Source organism: Antennarius striatus, chromosome 3, assembly GCF_040054535.1.
Source record: "Antennarius striatus isolate MH-2024 chromosome 3, ASM4005453v1, whole genome shotgun sequence".
Taxonomy (NCBI): domain Eukaryota; kingdom Metazoa; phylum Chordata; class Actinopteri; order Lophiiformes; family Antennariidae; genus Antennarius; species Antennarius striatus.
The window spans coordinates 20266213-20291803 of NC_090778.1; the positions used below are offsets into that span (position 1 = coordinate 20266213).

Consider the following 25591-nt stretch of genomic DNA (forward strand, 5'->3'; position numbering starts at 1 on the left):
TGTATATTCTTTCAAAGTTCTGATCAGTCTTTGTTTATGTAGTAGATTGATGTATAAATATAGATAGCTTGACATAAATAGATATATAGATAGAAATGGATAGAGGGATACTTTTTGGTCCCAAATTAAATTTGGGGAAACATTTAGAGAATATATAAAAACCAAATGATATACTTCCATATTGTAAATCCACATTTCTTTTGCCATGTATCTTCTAGGTTCCATCAAACTGGACATGTCTCCAGTCCACGACACTCCATTGGGATGTTTGTCCACAGAACTCATTCCGATGATACCTGTGGCTGAGAAGAACATTCGGCCAGTCAAAGAGGTTCTGGAGTTCCCCTCCAGCGAGGTTTATGTCCCTCACAACATCTACAGGTATGTCATCCAAAGGATAACACACCCACACTTTTCACTTCCTGGTAGAGAATTTTTTTTTTCATCCAAAGCCACTCAACAAACATCATTTCTCAAATGATGAAAGAAAATATTTTGAAAAAGAATGATAATGCAGTAGTGTATTTCTCTGAAAGGCTAGAGGCAACAAAAGAAGTCATTTTGTACTCATCATTCAAGAGTTTTACACATGTTTATCAGTACTGTATACTTGTGTTTATCTGGGCTACCTGTGAAATTCCTGACGTGTCACATTAAGGAGGCAGCCTATATATGCAGAGGCTTAAGTCGTCACTCAATTTTGCTGATAAGAAAATATTAACTACTCTATAACAACTTCCCTGCATGCTAAAAATATACAGGCATTCTGTGAGCATTTGTTCTGTATGCTTTGCAGCATCTCCCTGTAGTGCAGGTTTTCATCGTTTCATAAATTGTAGAGTTGTATTTAAACCATAGTAAATTACTGGTTGTTGAACTTTTCTGTGACATGACTGTCACCTGGATGCTCGATGACGAAACGTTATTGTACAGACATCGCCATCTAGTGGTGTTAAGTAGAATCGCATAATCTTCTGCCCAGAAAGGTCTGTGATTTTTTTTTTTTTTAATCGAAAAGGAAGTTGTCCTGACCCACTTTGTCTCCCCATGTCTGTATAGGAACCTGCTCTTCGTCTACCCCCAAAGGCTAAACTTTGTCAACAGGCTCACATCAGCAAGAAACATCACCATCAAAATCCAGTTTATGAGTGGAGAGGATGCAGCCAGCGCTCTGCCTGTTAGTGCTGCTGCTTTTAATCTGTGATTTGACAGCAATACAAACATGGTGACATTTAGCTAATTTACTTTAACATCAGTTAGCACATGCAAGGACAGATGAGTTTCTTGTATGTATCTCTAGATCTGATAAACATCTGTATACAGTACAATTTTTCACATAAAAATAAATCAAATAAAACCAATCCTTTTGATATATAACGAGGGTTATAACAAGGGTTTGTGGATTCGACAATTTTTAGGACCTGGTACATTAACACAAAGTCATTTATATGGATGAACAGCTGTCGCTCCCAGAGTACACAAAAAAATAATTTCTAATTATTTGTTTGAAATTTATAAATTTGTTTTTTTTATCTTATTCTTTTCCATCCATTCTCAGGTCATTTTTGGGAAATCAAATGGTCCTGAATTTTTACAGGAAGTCTACACATCTGTTACTTACCATAACAAGCAAGTACACCATATTAATCTTTCTACCACTTGTGAGCATATTTTTGTCATTTAAAGGGCCTGAGCAACATTATCTCACTCTTCTTCTACCTGACTGCCCCCTTGCCCCCCCCCTCCTCTATCTTTGTTCTCACCCATTCCCATTTTTCACCATGTTTCTCCCCTTTTGTTACTCCTGTTTCCTTATCTTTCAGGTCCCCAGACTTCTATGAGGAAGTGAAGCTGGCTCTTCCAGCCCGTCTGACGGAGAGACATCATCTGCTGTTCACCTTCTACCACATCAGTTGTCAGCAGAAACAGAACCAGAGCGGCAGCTGTGAGACGCTCTTTGGCTACTCAGTGAGTTTTTGTCCTTTATGGCTCAACCATATTGTTCAATGCAAACATGAGAAAAGAAGGATAGCAATAGCCATTAAGCACTGCAAAAACAAATCCTTTCCTAGTTAATCCCATAGAACTTCTTCAGATGTTTGCTTCCACGTCGCTCACATGTTTACTGTTCACTATCCATCCAGTGGCTGCCCATACTGCACAATGACCGACTGCAGATTGGTCAGTTCTGTCTTCCCATCGCCTTGGAGCGACTACCCAACAACTATTCCCTGCACACACCTGAGGTATGAATATCTGCCATGTATGTCATATCATTCTACTGTATGTAAAGGAGAGGGCTGTAGATGCATTAAGATACATAGAGATTCTAGATAGATAGTAAGACGGACAATAATAGTTCGTGTGTCTGTTTTGTGTAGAAACTTCCTCTTCAGTCCCCTCCAGTCAAATGGATGGAGAGTCACAAAGGCCTTTTCAACCTTGAGATCCAGGCAGTGTCATCTGTTCACACACAGGTATGTTCCTGTCTTTGTCTGAGACGTACGCAACACAAGTCCCCACTCTGCTGTAACAACGCACCCTAGCTGCAGCATTCCTGTCTTTTTCATCTGATTCTCTTTCAGCATTTGATAGGGTAAGAACTCATCCAAAAGCTGTTGAGGCGATCCACTGGACGTTAAGAAAGTTCTTGAAGACGTTCTTCAGAACTGAAGAAGTCTCTTGGATGAGAGACGAAACGTCTTCAAGAACTTTCTTAACATCCAGTGGATCGCCTCAACAGCTTTTGGATAACCATGACCTGGATGACTGAGAACCTACACAGACATCGGTAAGAACTCATCTTTTTCTTTCTGTACCAGGACAATCATCTGGAGCGATTCTTCACACTCTGCCATGCCCTGGAGGGTGGTGCTACATTCCCATTACGGGTCAGAGAGGAGAAGATTCCAGAGAACAAACTGGAGCATGAGCTGAAGCTCAGCATCATCTCCCTGTCCTCCTCCAGTTTAGAGCCTCTGGTACTTTTCCTCCACCTGGTGCTAGATAAACTCTTCACCCTCATCATGCAGCCCATGGTCATTGCAGGCCAGACCGGTAAGGAGGCAGCTTGACTCAAGTAACAGAGTGAAGTCAGTGGAGAAATGGCTTCTCACACATTTTTGGGAAATTTGTCTTTTTTGTGTGTCATGTACCACATGAGCCTTGCGATTGGCTGATTTTCTGTGCGCTGCATTCTTATTTATGCCGACAGCTCAAAGCACAAAATACGTGTTTTAAAAGCAGTGAAAATTTTAAATTTATCTAATAAATGACTAAAATGACTAATTTGGAATCAAAGTTGCTGCAGGAAATATTGCCTTTGACAACATAATAGATGAATGGATTAATGAGCCTTTTTTTTTCCTGTGTCCTACAGCCAATCTAGCTCAGATAGCTTTTGAATCGGTGGTGTCTATTGTCAACAGTCTTCACAACAGTCAAGAGCTGATCAGGGACCAGCAGGGTAGGAACAGCCTCTTAGCGACCTACCTTTACTGGGTGTTTCGTCTGCCCGATCCTCCTTACGATATGCAGAATGCAGGTACCGACACATTTTGAAGTTGAAATTGCTCATTTCCGCTGATCATCATTTCTTTTTTGATTATATTTGCTGCTGTAATTTTAAGAGTTCTTCTTTTGCATGAATTAAATCAGGTACAGGGAGTATAATACCTTCGGCAGAGAGCCGTTACCGCACAATGGGGCGGGCAACAGCTACTACAGTCGGCAACATGCTTCTCAATTCCAGAATCCGCAGTAGTAGTAATCCTGACATCCCTGGTCCGCTCACATCTGCTGAAGACCTTGAAATCAAAAACATTCTAACTTTTAAGGTACTGAAAAGTTTTCCAGGAGAATACCCAAGTCTTTCTGTTATAACGCCACCCCTTATGAAATATTAGTTTGCTGTGAATTTTAAAATTACGGTAATGTAATTTTTTCAAGCTTTTCCAGGTACATACTGTATAGGCACTGCTAATCCTTTCCTAAAGTTGTCCTGAAAGGAAATATTTTCTACCCTAGAACACTGTCAAACACAGCCTCAAACACACACACATACACATATCTCAGCATGTTTGCACATACAGAAAAACAGTCATTTCTTCTTCATCCCCACAGTACATTAGGTAATGTAATAGGCCACTTGACACCCCCTCTAATGAATATATCCATCATGTTTAATGAGACGGAACCTGTGTGTGTCTGTCTCCAGGGCCACAACAATCCAGGCAGCCGCATGTCCACCTATGTGGACATAAGCAACCACCAGAACCCCACAGGAAGCACAAGGCCCTCTAATAGAAAGGTAAAAAAAGTTCTGCATGATGTCAGATTTGAGACTGATTCTGAGTCTGACTGCAGTCTTGTTGATAATTTATATAAAACTGAGTGTATAGTCATGCAGAGCCAGATGTCTAGATACAGGAAAACAAAAGAGGATATACAGTAGTTTACACATGCACGTATTTAACAGTACAAAGATTCTAAGCCTCCTAACTTACAGCTTTTTGAGCAGAGCTTCTATTCACCAGTTCTGTCAGGTAACCACAGGGTGGAGGTGTAACACTGAGGTAACCAGTAAAGTGATTGTTTGATTTTTGGTCTGTGTTTTCTTTCCTGAGCCAGTACTTCAACTTCATTCATACGGCTGTCAATAAAATACATGCAGAATGTCTTCATAAACATAAAACATTCTTTTTTTTGATCGATAAAAGAGAGGGCTGTTTCCCACTACTATTTGTGCATCTCGTATCTCGCAGCAGTTTCATGAGGAGCTGGCCCTCCAGATGGTCGTCAGCACTGGAGTATGCAGAGAAAATGCCTACAAATACGCCTGGTTCTTCTTTGAGTTGCTGGTTAGTGTTTTTGATTGACAAACGTGGGTTGCTTTAGATGTTAATTATAAATGGTAATAACAATACCTCACACTAAACAGGGCATGGACACTCACCTTACTAGATATATTTTTATTTAATTGTTTGGTGTACAAGAGGAATTTTAAAACCATTATAGTCTGTCATTTTATGAAGCCGTTTAACAGTCATTTAGTGTATCATCACTCACATTCACTCTCATCCCTTACCTATTAACGTTTTGTCCTTCAGTCTCACCACACAGTGCTAACAAGTTTTGTGAGGAGAATGAAAAATGAGGATAAAAAATGAAGATAAATGATAGAAGTTCCCTCCTCTTATCATGTCACCATTTCTATCGAAACAACCTGACATATTGTTTAACTGCATGCATATTTATCATTCTAGGCTTCCATTAACATGCTTTCAATGTGCTGTATACGTTGATGTTTGTGTAAACAGGTTAAAAGCATGGCTCAGCACGTGTCTCTTCTTGACAAAAACAACTTCCCCCGAAGAAGCCGATTCTCTGACCGATATAAGGATGACATCGCCACCATTGTCTCTGTCGTCACAGCTGAGATTGGGACTATTCTTGTCAAGCAACATAAGGTGATAAATCTTCTCCATCAACATGTCATTCAAATGAAAGTAACTGAGGCAAAACCCAAAAGTCAGCACTGCGTCAGTGTGCCTTCTTTTCTCCCTGTTGTTGGTATTCTCCAAACAACAGGGAGACAGAGGTGCTAATTATATTTACCTTTGTGGCATCAAAAGCTCAGCTCTTACAACTAGATGCTCAGCAATATCCACTCAGTGCAGCTTACTGATTACTGTTTGTTTGTTGTTGTTTTAGGAGGTAGAGCAAGCAGAGAAAGTCAACATCAGCCTGGCTTTCTTCCTCTATGACCTGCTGTCTCTCATGGACAGGGGATTTGTCTTTCAACTTGTGAAAAACTACTGCAATCAGGTAGACTAATTCTGACTGCAAAGTGAAACATTTTCAAATCCACTGATTTATCATTTCTTGTGTCACTCATTATTGTTTGATGTTTAAAGCAGAGGCTTGTCCCATTGTGTACTAACTGATTTCTTTGCTTCGTCTTCTAGATGACAGCTAAGAGCCTGTCGATGCCAACGTTGATCAGCATGCGTCTGGAGTTCCTGCGAATCTTGTGCAGTCACGAGCACTACCTCAACCTGAGTCTCTTCTTCAGCAGTCCTGCTTCTGCTCCTGCCTCTCCATGTCCCTCTATCTCCTCACAGGTCCGCATACTTCTGTATTTTTGGTATTTAGTCATTAGGACAATTGCTTCATCATGTGAGAGTGCGTCACTGAGGGGATTAGATGGAAACCATTTTAAAAGAAGTACTTTCTTCAATGGAGAAATCTGGCCTCAGGTTTCTATTGCTCTCTTTGTGTCTCTCACCCCTTCATCCTATCTTTCTATTCAGAGCTCTGGCTCATGTAGCTTCCAGGAGCAGCAAAGGATTCTGGGGTTGTTTGAGCTTTCTCAAGAATTTAAGCAGCAGCACTACCTCACCGGTCTGCTGCTGACAGAGCTGAGCGCCGCCCTAGACATGGAGTCAGATGGGTAGGGGAACACAGAAAACCTTAGTTATTCCTAGGATAAACTTTATAAAGTTATAGATGTAATTGACATTACCTTCCATTTATAATTTCATCAGAATTCAAAAATGAAAATCACTGACCAGATAATTGCTTTGATACTTGTAATATAATTGGGGGATAAAGTAAAATGTTTAAAAAGTGTGTGTGCTCACAGGGGAAAGGTTCAGAGGAAGGCCATCAATGCCATCTACAGCCTGTTGTGCTCCCACGATCTCGACCATCGTTGCATCAAAACAGAGGTCGGAGCCAAGGTGGCCTCTCTCTACCTCCCCCTGGTGGGAATTATCATTGACTCCACAAGCTATCTGGATTTCACAGGTATTTCATCCACCTGAAATACAAGGGTTGTGGAAATAAGTTTAAATTAATCATTCAGTGACCCGAGTTTTGCATTTATTGTGTTAATTTCATCTAGTCATTTCTCACATCGACTGAGCCGACATTATTGACTGATATTTATGGTAGATGAACACACAAAACTTGAATTATGGAACCGTATGATCAAAATATTGTTTGTAATTGTGCAAAAAACTCCCAATAAATTGGCAAAAACGTTTGGAACAGGCAAAAAGTTCCCATTAGTTGATATGATGATTAATTCACAATCTATTAAAACATTTTTGGATTCAGACTAAAGACACAATGGACTTGTTAGTTTAGCTTTTGCTGAAGAGCTGAGTTTTCATTTTATTTGGATTTGTAATACATACAGTAGGAATTATACGGAGCAGGCATATGTAAGTGATAATTCCCAGTTTTAATATAGATGACAATGCCGTTATGTCAAAAAGTTTGGCACCTTTAGGGATGTAATTTAATTCTGTGTGCTCCAATTCTCTCCAGTTTAACATGTCTGAGTGCCGTTTGTGTTCATAGTTTCTGACACCCGCGGTGGGAAAAACAAGACAGGCGGACCTGAAGATGACCTTGAAAATGTCCCACCCATCAATCAGTCTGTTGCTATGGCGATTGCCGGGAACCCCTTCAACACATTGGGACGCAATGTTCTTGTTTCCATGGCATCCATGGTAAAATCCAGAAACAATTTCTTATCATTAACATGATTGGGACTATAGCATGGTGGTCATTGTTTTTGAAACTTCAAAATTGTGTGTGTGTGTGTGTGTGTGTGTGTGTGCGTGTGCGCGCGCGTGCGTGCCTGCTTCCTAACAGGTGAGCTGCACTGAGATAGATTGATTAGCTGTCAGAGTCACACACACATTTCATCCATCCTGAAAAATCACACACACGCAAACACACACACATGTCTGCAAGGGATGGTTTATGGGCAGGCATTGCCATCATAAGTGAACAGGGCCGTCTTCTCTGACAAACACATCCATCAAGTGTGGCTACTGCAACAACACAGGCACTAAAACTGAACACTGCTGTTCTCTTTCTCTGTTTTATTTTTTTAAAGACATGAATCAGTTCCTAGTATGTTACGACATGAAATACAGCCGAGAAAAAGCTGATCGTCGCAAAACTGAGCCGTTAGCCTGGTATCCATCAAAAATCCAAACAAGGCAGCTGGGGTGCTTCTCCTCCAAACAATGTTGGAATCTTTTACCCCAAGCAACAGGAATGATTTTTAACCTGACGCTTATTTTCAAATAAACATGTCCTGGTTTTGATTAAATGCTTCAAATACTCAATGTTGGGTCTGGTGAGCTTCACTCAGCCCGGCTGTGAAACAGAGACCTGGAAACCAGGTTTTAGGTGGGACACCTAGAGCACTGGGAGGTTAATGGCTCCATTTATCAAAGCTGCCACACAGTGAAGCAGCAGTAGCCTTCTATGGTAGTGATTCATCAATTCACAAATGACTGTAAATGAATGTGCACTACATTTAATACCTATTAAGATGGGGCAGAGCACTGCAGTTCCCCAAAGCCTGTGTGAAAAATCTTGTAAATGACGTGCTGTGTGTTTGTTGAATACACTCTCACTGAATTTTATACAATACGTATAGCTACATGCTACCACTGGTATGACAAAAGCTCTTTCTGCCATGAGGTATTTTGAATCAAAGCTTACACCTGACTGTTATAAGATATTCATTAAATATACTATACAAAGAACATACACAATTGTGTCAGAATCCTGGTTTATATAATGTGTAGCAAATACATGTCTGGCCATCTTTATCTGTATGATTCTGAGTGCAGGGGCTTGTTTCTCATTTGTGGGACCACATTGTAAGATATTATTCTACATATATCTATCTATTTCCCTTTTTTCCTCATCCCAGCATGGTAAATCTATAGCTACCCTGGCAGCAGATACCAGTCGCCACCTATTGGTGTGTTTCCTGTGGGTGATGAAGAATGCTGACAGGGGCCTGGTTCAGCGTTGGACTGCAGATATGCCTCCCTCTCAACTCAATAAGCTGCTGGAGCTCCTCACTATCTGTGTGTCCTGCTTTGAGTACAGGGTCAGTATGCCCATGGGTTTCCTCGTTTTCTATCGTTCTGCATCATTGCAGCTGAACCAGTTATTTGAATTTATCGTATGTCTATGCATTTACCTTGTTTGCATATGTGTTTATCACACAATAAATGCGGAATATTTCATAGCAAAATCTAAAACAGTACATCCTTTTCTTTTTTGTACCCTGTAAATATTTACTTGTGCTTGTAGGGTAAGCAGAGCACTGACAAAGTGAGCACCCAGGCCTTACAGAAGTCTCATCAGGCCAAGCTACAGCTGGAAGAAGCGCTGCTTAGGGGAATGGGGGCCCGTGGGGAAATGATGAAACGAGTTGGAGGTAGTGTATCTCCTCTCGCATTTAGGAGTGCCTTTTGGAATGGCTTGTCTGTCAAATTTTTTATCAGCTTTTTCAGCAGTAAGTCAAAGTTGTGAACAGGAACTACCTCCAAAACTAGTGAACATACCAATTTCCAAAATGTTATCTAAGTGTGAGGTCAGCAAGTCACTGCAAGAGCCAATCTGAGTTTACACAGTCTGTGTGCTTTGGCACTGTCAGTCTTCCTAGTAGTCCTGATAGAAGGGATTTTGTACTTCAACGCGTTCTATATTAGGTTGCATCTCAAATGTGGGTGTCCACAGTATTTATATAGTAAATATAAATTATTATAACTGCTTAATATGCATCAAAAAATTTTACACAGTTGCTTCATGCTCTGTAATAAACCTTTTGTTTTCAAACATAATGTTGATTCATCTTTTAGATTGATTTGTTTTGATTCCTTTGACAGTTAACATATTTTAAAATTTTCCACTGGTCATTGGATTTTCACTAATTTTAATTCAAATCGATCAATTCTGTGAAATATCTAAAAAAAAAAATTGGGGGGTAGGGGTGCTTAGGTACCTTGTTTTTGTTGTCATTGTAAATCATCCTGTGTCAACTCAATTTCAACATGCATTTACTGCAAATGGGTAAATTTAATAATTTTAGCTTTTCTCAGGATATAGGTGACTGGATGAATATGGAAGAATTTAGACCAATGAGAATGCTCGTAGCCTGTCACTTAAGATACTGTATTCAGAGCAACTTCACCAGAATGAATTAAAGAGGAAGGCAGTGCAGAAGTTGACAGAACTTGTCAACTTCTGTTGTCAAACTAGAAGTATCATCTGCGAGCTGTAGCCTACACGAGAATACAACCTATATCTAGAAAAACAATTCTTGAACTGAAGACTGATCTTCTCAGAAGCCTCCTTACGAGAACGAGTGCAAATGATTTTTTTAAAAAAGTGAGTGATTCAAAATAACATTAACTTTCATGAAACATGTTTGTTTATTTTAAGTATGTATTTGTATTTGTTAAGTATGTATTTGTAAGTATTTGTTTTTCCTATCAATAGTTTCGCTCTAAATTGATATAAGTTACAGAAATGTTCTCACTTTCATCCCCCTTCATTGGTTCAAAATTAATAATTCAGTTGAAAAAAAAAATGTTTTCCTGTTGCAATCACTGGTTTAATGTTTTATCTGTGGTCAAATAAATGCACCCAACAATTTTCTCACTAGCTCCCTTTGTGTCCCTTACAGGAATGGATAGGACTCTGGGTCAGAGAGAAAACCTTCGCTGGAGGAAAGATCTCACTCAGTGGAGACAGACCAATGACAGACAAGATAAGTAAGTCACTTGCATATTTCTCATCTGGCTTTCAAAATTCTCACTTTTGTTATGAGTGTATTCCTGCTTGTCCTGCTCCGTCTCTTTCTTTATTTTGCCTTTTTCCTCACTAAACATCCATTGTATTCACCACCTTCCTTCAGGACTAAAGCAGAGTTGGACCAAGAGGCTTTGATAAGTGGAAACTTAGCTACAGAGAGTAACCTTATAGTGCTCGACCTGCTGGAAACCATTGTACAGGTATAGGTCACACACTATGAAAATTTAAGACAGAATACACACAACAGAAAGATAACACAACCATTTTACCACGTTTGGATATCTAATATTAGATTGCATTATATTGTAACGGTTTCCTGATACTTAGGAAATACAGAGATGCATTTAATTCAAAAACAGATTATCTTTCACAAGGATGTCCTATTTAAAAAAAGTCTGTTCATTATTATGAATTGTAATAACTGCTTACCTTATAAGGTATTAATCAGCATTCTTTAGAGAAGCTTTAAAGCACAAAGCTTGTCCAATCCACAGCATTGACTGTCATTGTCATAAAAAAAAAGAGCACAGAGGTAAAAGTATAAATGTTATTAATGGAAGCCCATACATCATAGCTGAATTACATACATCTGTGTACAACTCATATTAAATCAACTCATTGCTGTTAAGTGCAATTTCTCAGCAGTTAAAACTTCTGACAACTAACTAACTTCCTAGCATACCACAGGTATTAAAATTTTAAGATATGAATTAGTAATTCTTTTAAATCCATCTTCTATCTTTCCCATCCAGGCTGTGCCACTGGCCGATTGTAAGGATAGCGTAGTTGGAGGAGTGTTGAAGGTGTTGCTCCACTCACTCTCCTGCAACCAGAGCACCACATTCCTCTCTCATACCTTCAGCACACTCAGAGCACTTATTGTCAAGGTATTTTTTTATTTTATTATTTCTTGTTTACTTCTGTCTGTGCCTCCTGATGTGTCTGGCTTGATTTGACGGTGTGTGTGTGTGTGTTTGTATGTGTGTGTGTGTGTGTGTGTGTGTGTGTGTGTGTGTGTGTGTGTGTGTGTGTGCGTGTTTGTGTGTGTGTGTGTGTGTGTGTGTGTGTGTGCGCGTGTGCGTGTGTGTGCAGTTTGGGGACTTGTTGTTTGAGGAGGAAGCCGAGCAGTGTGCAGACCTGTGCCAGAAGGTGCTTCAGTATTGCAGCAGCCCTGTGGATGAGAACAGGAGCCAGGCCTGTGCCACCCTCTACCTCATCATGAGATACAGCTACAGCAATGCCAGTGTAAGCAAACCTTAGGTACATTCACAAACAAACCACACTCCTGTGCATATACAGGTAGTCCTTAACAAACAAACACAGTTCCGCGAAGGTGTTCGTAAGTTGAATTGTTTGTAAGTTGTTATTCATGAAATTTTAATCTATAATCACCATTTGAGGTCATTCAAATGCCATTACATTCCTTTGAATCATAACATTTAGAGCAGCAAAGAGTCAAACATACATGCAGACTCCAACACAAAGAAAATGCCAGGCAGGATTTTCCATTCTGTCAGTTTCAACTAAATCTAACATCAAAACTAGCAGAAGATGTAATTATTATACTAATTTAGGAGAATATTATAGAACTGCATGAGATGGACACAGAAAAGCTACTCATACATACATTTAATTTTATTCTATACATTTTTCCTTTCCTTTCTTTCCACAGCTTTAATCTCTTTCCCATGTCTATTTCGAGTGCATTTAGAAAGTATCTTCCGAGGGATGTGTCTCCGGGTAGAGAGGGGAGAGATATGTCACTGTCTGCCAACCCATGTTCCTAGCCCACTTTAACTAATGATTGCCAGACTGTGTGTGTGTGTGTGTGTGTGTGTGTGTGTGTGTGTGTGTGTGTGCGTGTGTGTGTGTGTGTGTGCGTGTGTGTGTACCTATGCACTAGCTTTGATCTATGGTCAAAGCTAGTGCGTGGCTTTGACCCACCAACCTTGAAAGGTCAAAGCTATGCACTTGTCAGGTAATACTTTCAGGGTACCCGGACCTACCCTTCGCGGGATGTTACAGTCTCTGACTGGCTTGGTTTTTGTTTGTTTTCATCCCTTCATTTGCCCTCATCTCACTAGCTGTATGTCACACACATTTTTCCTCTCTCCTTAATTTATTTTCATTTCAGACTTTTGTAATAAAAAGGAGAAAATGACTTTTTTTTTTTCAGAAATGGAACAAATCACATAAACACATACTTGTGGTTAAAACTTATCCAGTGATGGAAAGGCTGGGCAGAAAGCTGGTGAAAATATGCGAGCGATGAAATAAGAGCAAGAAAGAAGAAAATGGTTATGTCTTGACTAAAGCTATTATTTACATTGGCTACTTTTGATCTCTCACACACACACACACACACACACACACACACACACACACACACACACACACACACACACACACACACACACACACACACACACACACACACACACACACACACACACACAAACACACATTTATGTACATATCGAGTTAGTGGGCAGTGATGGGTGGTTAGGCCCTGGCTCCATGCTCGGTTGAACAGAATGGGGCCGTAGAGATGATCCATGGGTGATTATGTCTCTGCTAATGGGAGATCATTTCCCGCTTAGCTGGTCGTGCTGGAGATAGATGGAACTTCACACATACATGAGCACACACTCTCTCACGGATACACACAGTCCTCGCTGAAGCAGATGGAGGAGTGTTTGTCAGGCCTGTTATCTTGGACAGGTAGTCTGAGGGATGGAAAGACAAGGAAGGGTATGGACATATCAAAAAGACGGAAAGAGAAAAAAAAGTCAAGTCTACAAGTATTATATTATTGCTTCATACATTTCTTAAATTTGCTGCAGCTCTTTCACAATATTATGTGAGCAATCAAAAAACCCCAAAATAAGATATGCAAGCTACAAAGACAGAATTGATTGATTTTTTTTTAAAAAGTACTGTAAGGCTTGGATATGTGCGCACTGCACTACATAGTAGAACACTAGGTACCCTCATATCATAAAAAGTCATAAAATGCCTTAGATATATTATTTGTCTGAAAATGTCTTGTATCTTAGGAGGGAAGGTATTACATTTCACCCAGGTAGAATTAGTGGGACTAGCTTTTGTTGATTTTTTAAAATTTATTTTACTGGTATTTCAGCCTTTTGCCCCCAATGTTGACATCGCACTTATTTTCCATTTAATAGGTGGAAAAAAAGAAAGGTCAGTGAGTGGTTGTAGCAGTTAGAACTTATATAACGATTCACCTAAGGCACAATAAGGATTTTGACACAAAGTTTTCATACTGGGGACAGAAGGTTGAAAGGTGCTGTTTCAGATAATGTAATCTGTAAAGCACCAGCTCTATGCTAGCTCTTGAGGAGCAGTAGGAGGAGAGTGTTGATGAAGTGGTGAGGAGCAGAAACTCAGAGAGGGAGGAAGGTAGTGCTTGTGTGTCGCCATAATGATGAAAATTTCCAGTTTAATTAATGTCAACCTATTGCTGGTGGTCGCATAGTGTCAAATTAAGCAGCACATGCTGTGTGAAATTGTTTTCTTCTTGCCAAATACAGAATGCAGCCATATTTGATCTTCCATATACGATGTTCAGTTATAGTTGCAGTAATGTTAATAATGATTTTGTCATAACTGTTGTCTACACCAGTAGTTTAGACTTGTATAATATATATTATTTAAAGTATATAGCAATCAATGTAAAAGGTTAAATGCAGATGTTTACTGCAGATTCCTCTGTCTCTGTCAGAACTTCTCCAGAGTCAAGATGCAGGTCACCATGTCTCTGGCCTCGCTGGTGGGCAAGTCGTCTGACTTCCAGGAGGAATACTTGCGATGCTCACTCCGCACCATCCTGGCGTATGCAGAGGAAGATGCCGACATGCAGAACACTCAACTGCCCTCACAAGTATGAAGCTACTGAACTGCATTACTTGGTTTCAATGAATAACATTCTACCCTAACATGTGCATTCGTATCTGTAGGTGGACGAGCTTCTAAGAAATCTTAATAGCATTTTATCAGACACGGTTAAGATGAGGGAGTTCCAGGAAGATCCTGAGATGCTGATGGATCTCATGTACCGGTGAGACTGAAAGCTCTTCCTTGTCTTTCACTCTCCTCATTCTCTGTCAACTCATCCTCTCCTTTCTTCTCCCGCAGAAGTGTGCTGCTTCTGTCTGTGCTGAACTGCTGTTTCCTATTTCTCTGTGGTCAGGGCTGTTTTGCCACTATTTAGTGCCCTCACTATGGCAACCATGTGGTAGCAGTTTAGTCTTCTGATCTGGCTTTGTGTATATGCAAATGCAAAGTGTGTGTGTGTGTGTGTGTGTGTGTGTGTGTGTGTGTGTGTGTGTGTGTGTGTGTGTGTGTGTGTGTGTGTGTGTGTGTGTGTGTGAAGGGGAAACACTGAGACAAAGAAACCATACATGTGCTGTATGTTGATTTAGGCATTTTACCTCAACATGTTCTAATGCCACCTACACGTATCATTCATCATCCACCTTTCTGTTTGGGTTTTGGTTTGAGACACCTGGTGGGTATTTGGTAGCTAGCGGCTAGCTTCACACAATTTACCCAGACTCACCTTAACTTCAAGATCTCAAACACACAAGACATTTATGCCCAAGACATTTGGTCTCCAAATGCTTGAACTCATTTGTCAGCATAGTATATTAAACCTTACAGAGTATATTAGATTTATTCCTCCATTGTTAAGATAATTATTGTCCATTCCAGGAATGGAAAAGCATTCTACATTAGTCTTAATAATTTGTTTGCTCATAAAAACACTAATCAACCCAAATACTTTTGTAGCTGCTGTACTGAGTCTCTTTGTGTTTGTATATTTGCTATCAATATGTATTGCATGCTGTGGAGCTCAATCACTAACCATTGTAAATGTCAAAGGGGACTTGAGAAAAACACAAATTTCAACAGTATCAAAAGTGTTAAAGATATCAAAATGCTTATTACCAACTACATTTTTTTCATTCAGATGCCCATATTTGCGTGATTCTTGTGTATTTTGCATTTTATGTTGCTTTCAAAAGCCTCTCTTAAAAATGAGATTCAAATCCCAGGAAGACCTTTACCTAGTTACATAAATGGAAAAGTAATGATGGGGAAAAACTAAAAATACCCTCTTTCTCCTCCTTTCCCCAGGATTGCAAAGGGCTACCAGACGTCTCCTGACCTCCGTCTGACCTGGCTGCAGAACATGGCGGAGAAGCACAACATGAGGAAGTGTTACACCGAGTCGGCCATGTGTCTGGTCCACGCTGCCGCCCTGGTGGCCGAATATCTTAGCATGCTAGAAGACCACAAGTACTTGCCTGTTGGTAGCGTCACCTTCCAGGTAGATGACACACACATTTTGTTACATTTATTAAATTAACTCGGTAGTAGCACATCAGACAAAAATAACAGTCACAATTACAAAAATAAGCATTCAAGATTAAGTTTGTCTTGATTGTTGAACAAACCTTCATCTCCACAACACTGAACAACACATTGTGATGTGGAATAGTTCCAATTTTGGTTTTGTGTGTCTTGAGGGAGAAGCTGTACACTCATTACGTCAACGTATAAATATGGTCCCCTGGTATTTCTGCTTAACACGGAGCCTTTGAAGTCGAAAGCGGGGTGGAGAGAAGGCAGACTTGGTCCTGTGGGGAACATGTGAACAGACAGTTCCACTGAACTGAAAACAAACAGTTAGGAAAGTAACTATGAAGATCTTGTTATTGATGAGCTGTGTCATACACAGGACTTCTGAGGTGCAGGTCATTGATTGGATGGTCATCAAATTAATTCCATTTCCCATTGTAGGACATTTCCTTTTAAAGTCAGCCATGTGATTGATTATTTGATTAAGAGGACTAATTGATTGATTAGCTAACTGATTTTCTCCTCAGAACATCTCCCCCAATGTGCTGGAGGAGTCGGCCGTGTCAGATGACATCCTGTCCCCAGATGAGGACGGGGTGTGTTCGGGACGCTATTTCACCGAGAGCGGCCTGGTAGGGTTGCTCGAGCAGGCTGCTGAGCTTTTCAGCAATGTGAGTCAAAAATAATAAATCTGCACTGACATTTATAATGGCTATATTTACCTGTAGCGGAATCAAAATTCACATTATATATTCATTCCTGTCACGTTTTGATTATATGGCATTCACATTGAAAAGCAGAGCAATTAGGCAACATAAAAAGCCATTGTTGACATTACTTAGCTTGAGCTGATGCTCTGAGCAGATGCTGTTCTTGTATTTATTATAAGGGGAATATGTATCTAATATTGTTTTTCAAAAACAATTATAACCATGTTTTATCTGAAGTAATTTTTAAATTCCAGTTTAGAGCTTTTGTTGTATTTCCTCTTTTCTTACAATTAAACTGCAGTTAAGTACAGTATATTGATTTTCTATCTGCCCTGGCCTGTCAGGGGCCTGTGTGCAAATATTCTCCTTTTCTGTATATTCTGTGGTCATGCTAATCAGAATGATGGATGTCTCATCAGGGTGGTCTCTACGAGGCGGTGAATGAGGTCTACAAGATCATCATGCCAGTCCTAGAGGCTCACAGAGATTTCAGAAAACTGGCATCAATACACGACAAGCTACAGAAAGCATTTGACAACATCATTCAGAAGGTAATGGTAACAACAGGATGCTCGTTGCATTTAAAATGAAGGTCTTCAAAGTTCCCATGGTAATTTAGTAAATGGCTTTTTGCATAAATTCCAAGAGAAAAGCTTGACATAAATTCAATTGCTTTCCTCCAGGGTCATAAGAGGATGTTTGGAACCTATTTCCGGGTTGGTTTTTATGGGGCCAAGTTTGGTGACCTGGACGAACGGGAATTTATTTACAAGGAGCCAGGGATCACACATCTGCCTGAGATATCACACAGGCTGGAGGTATGTGAGAGTGGAGAGTGTGCATAGTTGTACTGATATGCATGTTATGAAATATGATTGAGCAGGCAGAGTAGAAGTGAGATTTTTGGAATCTGATAATTGAGATACTTGGAGTGAACAGGATGACCTTTAGTCATACAAAAGTGAGTTTTTAGAGTTTAGGATCATCAGTCAATCAGTTTTTGATTTAATTTATATTATTTCATGCTTTTAGCGTTTTATCTTTTCCCATCTTTTCTTTAAATGGTAAGTGTATTGTATGGTTATTGCAATAAAATTGATGGATTATATAATGATCAATATGTGCTGCATGTGCTGCATGTGTCTGTCTGTTAGTGTAATGTATGTCTTGTGGTATGTCCTGTGATGTCAATGTTTCCTTTTCTCCTGGTGTTTATCCAGTATTATTTGTTATTTAATGCCTGAGCAGTGGATATATGCAATTTCCTCCGGGATTAATAAAGTATCTATCTATCTATCTATCTATCTATCTATCTATCTATCTATCTATCTATCTATCTATCTATCTATCTATCTATCTATCTATCTATCTATCTATCTATCTATCTATCTATCTATCTATCTATCTATCTATCTATCTTACTCCTAGAACTTCTACAGTCAGTGTTTTGGGGATGAAATACTGGTCATGATTAAGGACTCTACACCGGTCAACAGGAAACAGCTGAACCCCAACAAGGTGGGTAATAGTAATGGCACACCACCGATTACTGCCAAGTATCTGTCATGTCATGACATATATGTTAAATCCTACTGGTTTAACAGTTGTATTACCGACTACCAATGTCATATTACTGAGACAGAGCTGGAGGTAGCAGAGATGAAGATGCTGAGGTTCTCTCTGGGAGTGACCAGGAAGGATAGGATCAGGAATGAGTACATCAGAGGGACAGCACATGTTAGAGGTTTTGGAGATAAAGTCAGAGAGGCCAGACTGAGATGGTTTGGACATGTCCAGAGGAGAGATACTGAATATACTGGTAAAAGGATGCCGAGTTTTGAACTGCCAGGCAGGAGGCCTAGAGGAAGACCAAAGAGGAGGTTTATGGATGTAATGAGGGAAGACATGAAGGTAGTTGGTGTGAGAGAAGAGGATTCAAAGGACAGGGCTAGATGGAGGAAATTGATTTGCTGTGGCGACCCCTGAAGGGAAAAGCCGAAAGGAAAAGAAGAAGAAAAATGTCATATTACTGAGAATACCAAATACAAAAGGAAACATCTTTAGAAAATACTCCCAGTAAAAGCTGAAAATACTCAAAAACATATGTAAATGAATTGTAAATGTATTCATGTTAACGGGCAGAAAATGTCGAGACAATGTGAGTGTTATAAATGCCCATCATCTTCTACCTTATACAGGTACAGTATGTAGATCTAAGTATGACACATGCAAATCTATGCAGTAACAAATGCCATAAATACTTGCGTCTGCTATGATGCTTATGTTGAAAAGCTGCCAGTAACCATTGAGTTCCGCCGTCTTCTCCAGGCATATATCCAGATCACTTACGTGGAGCCCTTCTTTGACGATTATGAGATGAAAGACCGGCTGACAAACTTCGAGAAGAACTTCAACCTGCGGCGCTTCATGTACACCACGCCCTTCACCAAGAGTGGGCGGCCTCGGGGAGAGCTCAATGAGCAGTACAAGAGGAAGACCATCCTCACCACCATGCACGCCTTCCCCTACGTCAAGACTCGCATCAACGTCATCCAGAAAGAAGAGGTAGGTACTGAACTCAAGGTGTAGAACTTTATGAATGAATGTTGCATGAATTTGCAGAATTTTAACTTTATTTTTTTCAATTTGCGTTCCAGTTTGATCTGACTCCTATTGAAGTGGCCATAGAGGACATGCAGAAAAAAACTAGAGAGCTAGCAGTTGCCACACATAGAGAGCAGCCTGATGCTAAGATGTTACAGATGCTCCTACAAGGCTCTGTGGGGGCCACTGTTAACCAGGTACGAGTGCTGCACATTTGTTCAGCTGATGAGGTTACTGCTTTTATTATATGTTAAATCATCACTTAGATGCTGTTTAACCAAATGATGACCAAAATGATTCCTCTTATTTCGTACATAGCACCTCTGTCTCCCTGAAGGTTCCCTGTGCAGGGGAAAATAAACTTGAATAATTTAGCTCTATGTTATCACATTTAGTTTCCATTGCAGTCACAGAGTCATCACACATCAAAGCCTTCACTCTATCCATAACCCTAATCCTTCCTTTGCCTTTCCCTTGATTTAGTTAAAACGTCAATTCAGGGCGCCTCTCCTTTTCATGTCACTGCTGCATGCCATGCTGAACCGGAGGTCCCTTTGATCTGATCGCTTCCAGGTCCTTCTGGTATGGTGAATGTTGGGGTTACAGCATCTCTGGCCCCTCCCCCTGTGCTTTATCTCGCTGCGTCTAATCTGACAGGTCCTTTGCTTCAACCTGATGGTTGTATACATAACATTAATGCTCAGCAGCTCTGTAAACATATAACTCTTGACTGTAATCAGCACAGGAGGCTTGGTTTTTGTGTGTGGGTCTGCAGCTCAAACCTAAGACCAAGTCACATGCGTTTATTATGCTAATCAGAGCTGTTTAACTGTGCTTTTCATGGTGCAGGCGACATGCAATCATGCTGTGGTTTTATGATAAATATAAGTTAGGATAAAAGACCTCATACGTGGCAAATGGAAGCCAAATGGTGGGTGTGGGCTGGGTTGGCATTAGCCATAGAGGGGGCTAATCCCAGCCTTGTCTCTGAAGTGGTATCTTCCTCATGTTTTGGTTCAGTATCTCATCCCTTAGCTGCATTAAGAATTGTTCTTGTAAGTAATTTCCCGCTATCTGAATGAGGAGTATTCTCATCACCACTTCCTGTCCTACCTCCTCTCTTACCTTTCCTTCCTCTACTCTTTTTTTTGTTTTCCTAATTTTTTGGCTTTGTTTTGTCCCTTGCCTCTTTTCTCCACTTCCCATCACTTGCAGGGACCTTTGGAGGTGGCACAGGTCTTCCTGAATGAAATTCCAGCAGACCCAAGGCTCTTCCGTCACCACAATAAGCTGCGCTTGTGTTTCAAAGAGTTTATAATGAGGTAAGATGCGATCAAACAAGCCCCACCTATAGTAGGTAGTCTCTGTTTATAGATTAGGAAAGCTACAAAAATCTAAATAAAAACGTATCTCAAGGTCCTTTTGAAATTGAGTTTGTCTTTATATTTATGGCTGATGCTGATTCAATGAGTGGAAGTTAAGAACAGTACTTCAAAGATTCAGTATTTTTATGAAACCTGATTAAGAACAGATATTTCTCCAAAATATTCTATATACTAACAAGCACTGCTGACAAGAGAGAATAACCAATTTGGTATCATTAAATGCTGAGTGGAAGTTGTAAGTGTGAGATATTAATTAATTTCCCATTTGACATGGAGGATATTTTCCTTATATCACTAAGCCCTTTCGCTGGTCATTTGTTCTTTTATAAAAGTATTATTCTTTATGCATATATGAATGTATGCATGCATGCTTGTATGTATGTATTTTATTTATTTGCCTTTGTATGTAATTAGACCAGACATGTGATTGAGTTCGTATAAATATGTTCTCATATCATGGGCATATATCGTTTTCCTCCAAAGAATGGTTTTCATTTTCTAGCCCTCATGTCACATTCCAGCTGTCTTCATTGCTACGTGCTGGATGGCAAATATTTACTGTAATTTCAGGAAGGTTTATGTTCTGTCTTACTTCCAGTCAAGCTGGCACTGGACCTTGTATATGCCTCCCGCTTTAAGGGCATCCTGAACATGTCATCTGCTGTGCAAAACTTTGCTGCAACTCCTGCTATTTATCTGCCTCCCTCTTAGTGTGACTTGATGCCCCATAATGCTTCACCACACACAAAGAATAATACTATAATCCTTCCTTATCCTAACTTTAGATATATAATGCTAAATGTCACAAAATGTGTTAGACTCATGCATTTCTACAGTCTCTTCTAATGCTCACATGTAAGATTAAAACCATGCTTAAAGAAGAGGTAGGAATTTAAATTTGCTTGTTGTTAAATCATGACAAGGTTTGTGATACCATTCCGACAAACAATTATGTATTATAGAACTGTCACTAAACACTACTTAGAGACAGATAAGCCTTCAAAAAAAGTATGAAGAAACTCTTCAGAAATTACTATTACTATAAGAACTTTCCTTAATGGGCATTTCCCCGAGTATTTATTTTATATAGTTACATGATAGTGCTGTTCTCATATTAAACTCATTAAAAGCTAAGAGATAAACTCAGACATGTGTTAGCAATCACCACAGTCCCTCTGATTTCCTGTAGGCTGTTCTGTATGTTGGTCATTAAACATGCCATTATAGGGGCGTGGAGACCCCATAACTGCCCTCTGCTCTTAGTTTAGCTCTGATCTTAGAGCCTGCTCTTAACCATAAGGCATTTTGTATTTAATTTGTTAGCCATTTTTGATTTGGAATTTTGTGTCTCTGCTCCTTCAGCTGTTTTTCAGATGACCCTTGTGGGACATTCACAGTTTAACTAACATTCTAGCCAATGGACTTGTAAAGATCTACTAGATGGGTTCCTGACAGTCAAATGCATTGTTACCACATTTAAAGTTCTTGCAAAGGAAACCAATTAATGTCGAGGACGTACAGGATGTTGTTAGCATGATACCGTGCAGTACTTTTCTTTACTTGAGGATGTAGAGAGTATTACGCTAGATGGGCTTGCATGCAATCATTGTTGAAGATCTTCAATAAGTTTGATGTTATTGCATTAAAAAGGTCAAGGAAACTCCTTTTTTGGGGTTGTGATTAAGAAAATGCATTAAGAAAGAGGTCCAAACACATCTCTTCCTTATGTCCTATAGGTGTGGTGAGGCAGTTGAGAAGAATAAGCACCTGATTACGTCGGATCAGAAAGAGTACCAGCAGGAGCTGAAGAAGAACTACACCCGACTGAGAGAGAACTTGAGGCCTATGCTGGAGAGAAAGATTCCTGAGCTCTATAAACCCATCATCAGGCCTCGACTAGAGAACAGGTAAACAGACCTGCTGTGTCGAACAGCCAATACTACTTTGAAAAGACCCACTGTGCTTAAAAAATACCTTTTTATCATTGATCTTTGTGTCACTCTGTTTAACTGCTGATCCCAAAGGAAAGTAAGTAATTATGGAATTGAGCAGAGGTGACACTGTCCATGTTGCCTTTGCAAATATTGATAGCTGAAACAGAGCCACAGTACACAGATAAAGTGTTGAACCAATGCCACAACCAAATTAGACTAATGTATTACTAAAGGCTGATTGCTCACTAAGTGCTTTTGCGATGAACCCTGATAATCCTGATGCATCTTGAAGCCATTCGAAAGGATGAGCATGTTTTCAACAGGAATGAATTTCTTCCCTGCAGCATGGAGAGATCTTTCAAAACCACTAATGTAGTCCTGATATGTTCACCAGCAAACCGTTACAAATGGGAAATATATGGTGAACTGTCTTTTTAAACTTGTTAAAACATTAGAGTAGGGAGACTTTCTAGGATTTGGTATTCTCATTTTACGTCCTTCTCTACTCCTACCTTGCGTACTGGTTACTTGTGTCCTCATCATCTTTTGTTTAACTCAATTTATTATTTTTTTCATCTATTGTCTTCTCCCTTTCTTTCCTCATCCCCTGTCCTCACTCTGTCTCTCAGGGATTCCTTCAAACGTCTAAGTTTCCGAAGAACTCATGAGGAAAACTCCTGAGATGCCATGGCTCTGGAGAGAAAGAATGCGCCCTGGAGAAGATGTGTTGTTACACATCCGAGAGAAGAAAAGATGAGGAAAGGAGCTGCATATGATTCCTTTGCACTTCCCTGTGCTCAATTGGTAAATTGTGTCCATATTGGTGGTCTCACAGTTTCTCAGCAGTCCAGAGGTTTTTGTCAGTGTCATTTTTATGCGATTGTCATCAATACAGGAGGCAATGAAGAGTAAGCATGTAGAAATATGGAGTCAGAACCTCAATCAAAGTGTAGCTTATTGAGCCATTTACTGTAAAAAAAAAGTGCTAGCTCTGTTGATTTCCTTCTTAGGGTAACTTCAAGTCCTAACAATGCTGCAATCGTGTGTGTTGACATAGAAGCACAAAAGAAATCCTGTCTAAGGTCCTTGCTAGCCCAGGGTCTAAACACATATGTAAACGTGTGAATGGTAGTGTGTGTATTTTTAAAATGTTTGGAGTATAAGATATGAGTACCATCCTGAAGTCTTTGGTAATGACTCAGCTATGTGCTAAAAAGCCTTTGAAATTCCATTCAGGTTGGGTATGTGTCACATATGCTAGGTAGAGCAGCAAGAGTGTGGATGTTCTGTGCTTGCATTATTTTGTACCCACTAGAAATCTTAGACCTGTTTAGAGTTACCTTAGACTTTAAAGTGCATGTAGCTTTTTTCTTAATCCACATTTTGTATATAGTAAAGTTATTACTCATGATACTTACAAAGAAAGTTTACGAAAGTATGAAAAACTATTTTGCATTTTATTTTGTGTAAATGTATTTTAAAATGAATTATAGCAATAAAAATGTCTTTGGACTTAATATTTTGTAGACAAGATTCAGTGGCTAAACTGTACTGTAAAATCCAGTAATATCTGTACATGTTTGTTATTAGACCACCTATGGTACATACAGTGCCTAAATGAATTGCGTTTTATGGAAGAACTGAGATATTTAGCAATAAATTAAATATTTTTGAAAGTCACTCCATATGGCTGTGATTTGCAGTATGAACAAGCACTGGCTTTGGACCATAGACCAAAGCTCTAGTGCATAGGTAGATCAAAGCACTAGCTTTGATCTATGGTCTTACACTGGCATTCTCCCTCGTCTTTCTATATTATCTCGTTCCTAGGTGTACAAAAGTTCAAATTTAACCTTGAACTAGTTTTCCCAAGGTCAAGGTCATCTCATTTTCATCTCCTTTGCCGCCCGAGTAATGTGCTTTTTGTTGCATCTTTCTATCTGCAACGGTTGGTGGACGAACGGACGGACAAACACACGGACGCTGACGATTACAAGACATCATCGCTTTGAAGCGGGATGTAATTATCTTACACACAAAATACATTCCACAAGAGCAAATTATTACTTTTTTTTGCAGTATTAAATAATGACGGCCTGCTTTGACAACCACAAAACAGTTCATCTCATTGGTGTTGTTGCTGCTCAAACCATATTTCAGTCAATGTGTTTCAAATGTGGGTAAACACTCTTATTTAGGTTATTATTATAGTACCCATTTCTGTTTTTTTTAAAGTACATCTCTTATTTCTGAATTGTTGGATGTTTTCAGCGAAATAAACAAAAATGTAGAAAGTGTTTGTATTACTTGTGCAACTCAAAATGTATGCCCGTTTTTGAAACATACAGCAATTTATGTTTTATGTTCTGAATTTTTTTTATTGAATGTGGGATTTTAATTTGTCATGCACACAATACTGTCCGAATACCTGAATAAAACTGCATATATGGCTTCATTGCATTTGATGTCTATTTTTTTAAAACTCTCAGTTGGTTAAATTTGAAATTGCTTTGAAATGACGATATCAACATATTATTATTGCTGTCATTTTATTTTTCACAAAATTTTAAAATGTGTCTGTTAGTTATCGACTTAAATTAAGGCGAAATTTTCCAGTTTACGCGAAAATGCGAAAATAAACCAATACAATAGCAGAAGGTGAGAATAATCGGGTGGAAAACTACAACCTTCTGTCGTGGGAATTATGACGTCATTGATGTGCGCCGCCCGCATCCGGATACAGGTCAGTGAAAGATGCGATAGAGAGGAGAATAGCCATTCTCCGCGGCTTTCCGTCAGTGCCGGTGTTTTTGCTCTAAACGCTGTTAGCTGAAGTGAAGCCATTGAAGTTCTTGGCGTATGACTTCTTTAGTTTTGGACGAGAACGAAAGAGAACACGTTATTTAAAGTTAGCCTCTCTCACGTCAAACTGACTTTG

The 25591-nt window shown here is 39.5% G+C and overlaps 1 protein-coding gene across 3 annotated transcripts in view; it reads left to right on the forward strand.

Annotated features, from left to right (window-relative positions):
- Positions 1-25098, forward strand: part of dock8 (dedicator of cytokinesis 8) — a 47736-nt gene extending 22638 nt beyond the window's left edge. For 2 of the 3 annotated variants that reach the window (XM_068310145.1, XM_068310147.1), the window contains 35 exons: positions 219-381; positions 1060-1177; positions 1559-1629; positions 1824-1968; positions 2145-2246; positions 2382-2477; positions 2823-3057; positions 3380-3544; positions 3658-3836; positions 4217-4309; positions 4764-4859; positions 5319-5468; positions 5713-5826; positions 5967-6122; positions 6312-6451; positions 6644-6807; positions 7366-7517; positions 8741-8923; positions 9130-9256; positions 10508-10595; positions 10739-10835; positions 11388-11522; positions 11728-11880; positions 14381-14539; positions 14616-14716; positions 15796-15988; positions 16548-16691; positions 17150-17281; positions 17414-17548; positions 18159-18248; positions 19059-19295; positions 19388-19531; positions 20550-20656; positions 22456-22626; positions 23283-25098. In XM_068310145.1, coding sequence (XP_068166246.1) covers positions 219-381; positions 1060-1177; positions 1559-1629; positions 1824-1968; positions 2145-2246; positions 2382-2477; positions 2823-3057; positions 3380-3544; positions 3658-3836; positions 4217-4309; positions 4764-4859; positions 5319-5468; positions 5713-5826; positions 5967-6122; positions 6312-6451; positions 6644-6807; positions 7366-7517; positions 8741-8923; positions 9130-9256; positions 10508-10595; positions 10739-10835; positions 11388-11522; positions 11728-11880; positions 14381-14539; positions 14616-14716; positions 15796-15988; positions 16548-16691; positions 17150-17281; positions 17414-17548; positions 18159-18248; positions 19059-19295; positions 19388-19531; positions 20550-20656; positions 22456-22626; positions 23283-23334 — 4787 coding nt within the window. In that variant the 3' untranslated portion in view covers positions 23335-25098. The remainder of the gene's footprint in view (positions 1-218; positions 382-1059; positions 1178-1558; positions 1630-1823; positions 1969-2144; positions 2247-2381; positions 2478-2822; positions 3058-3379; positions 3545-3657; positions 3837-4216; positions 4310-4763; positions 4860-5318; positions 5469-5712; positions 5827-5966; positions 6123-6311; positions 6452-6643; positions 6808-7365; positions 7518-8740; positions 8924-9129; positions 9257-10507; positions 10596-10738; positions 10836-11387; positions 11523-11727; positions 11881-14380; positions 14540-14615; positions 14717-15795; positions 15989-16547; positions 16692-17149; positions 17282-17413; positions 17549-18158; positions 18249-19058; positions 19296-19387; positions 19532-20549; positions 20657-22455; positions 22627-23282) is intronic. The other variant, XM_068310146.1, reaches the window with a different exon arrangement.
- The last annotated feature ends 493 nt before the right edge of the window (positions 25099-25591 follow it).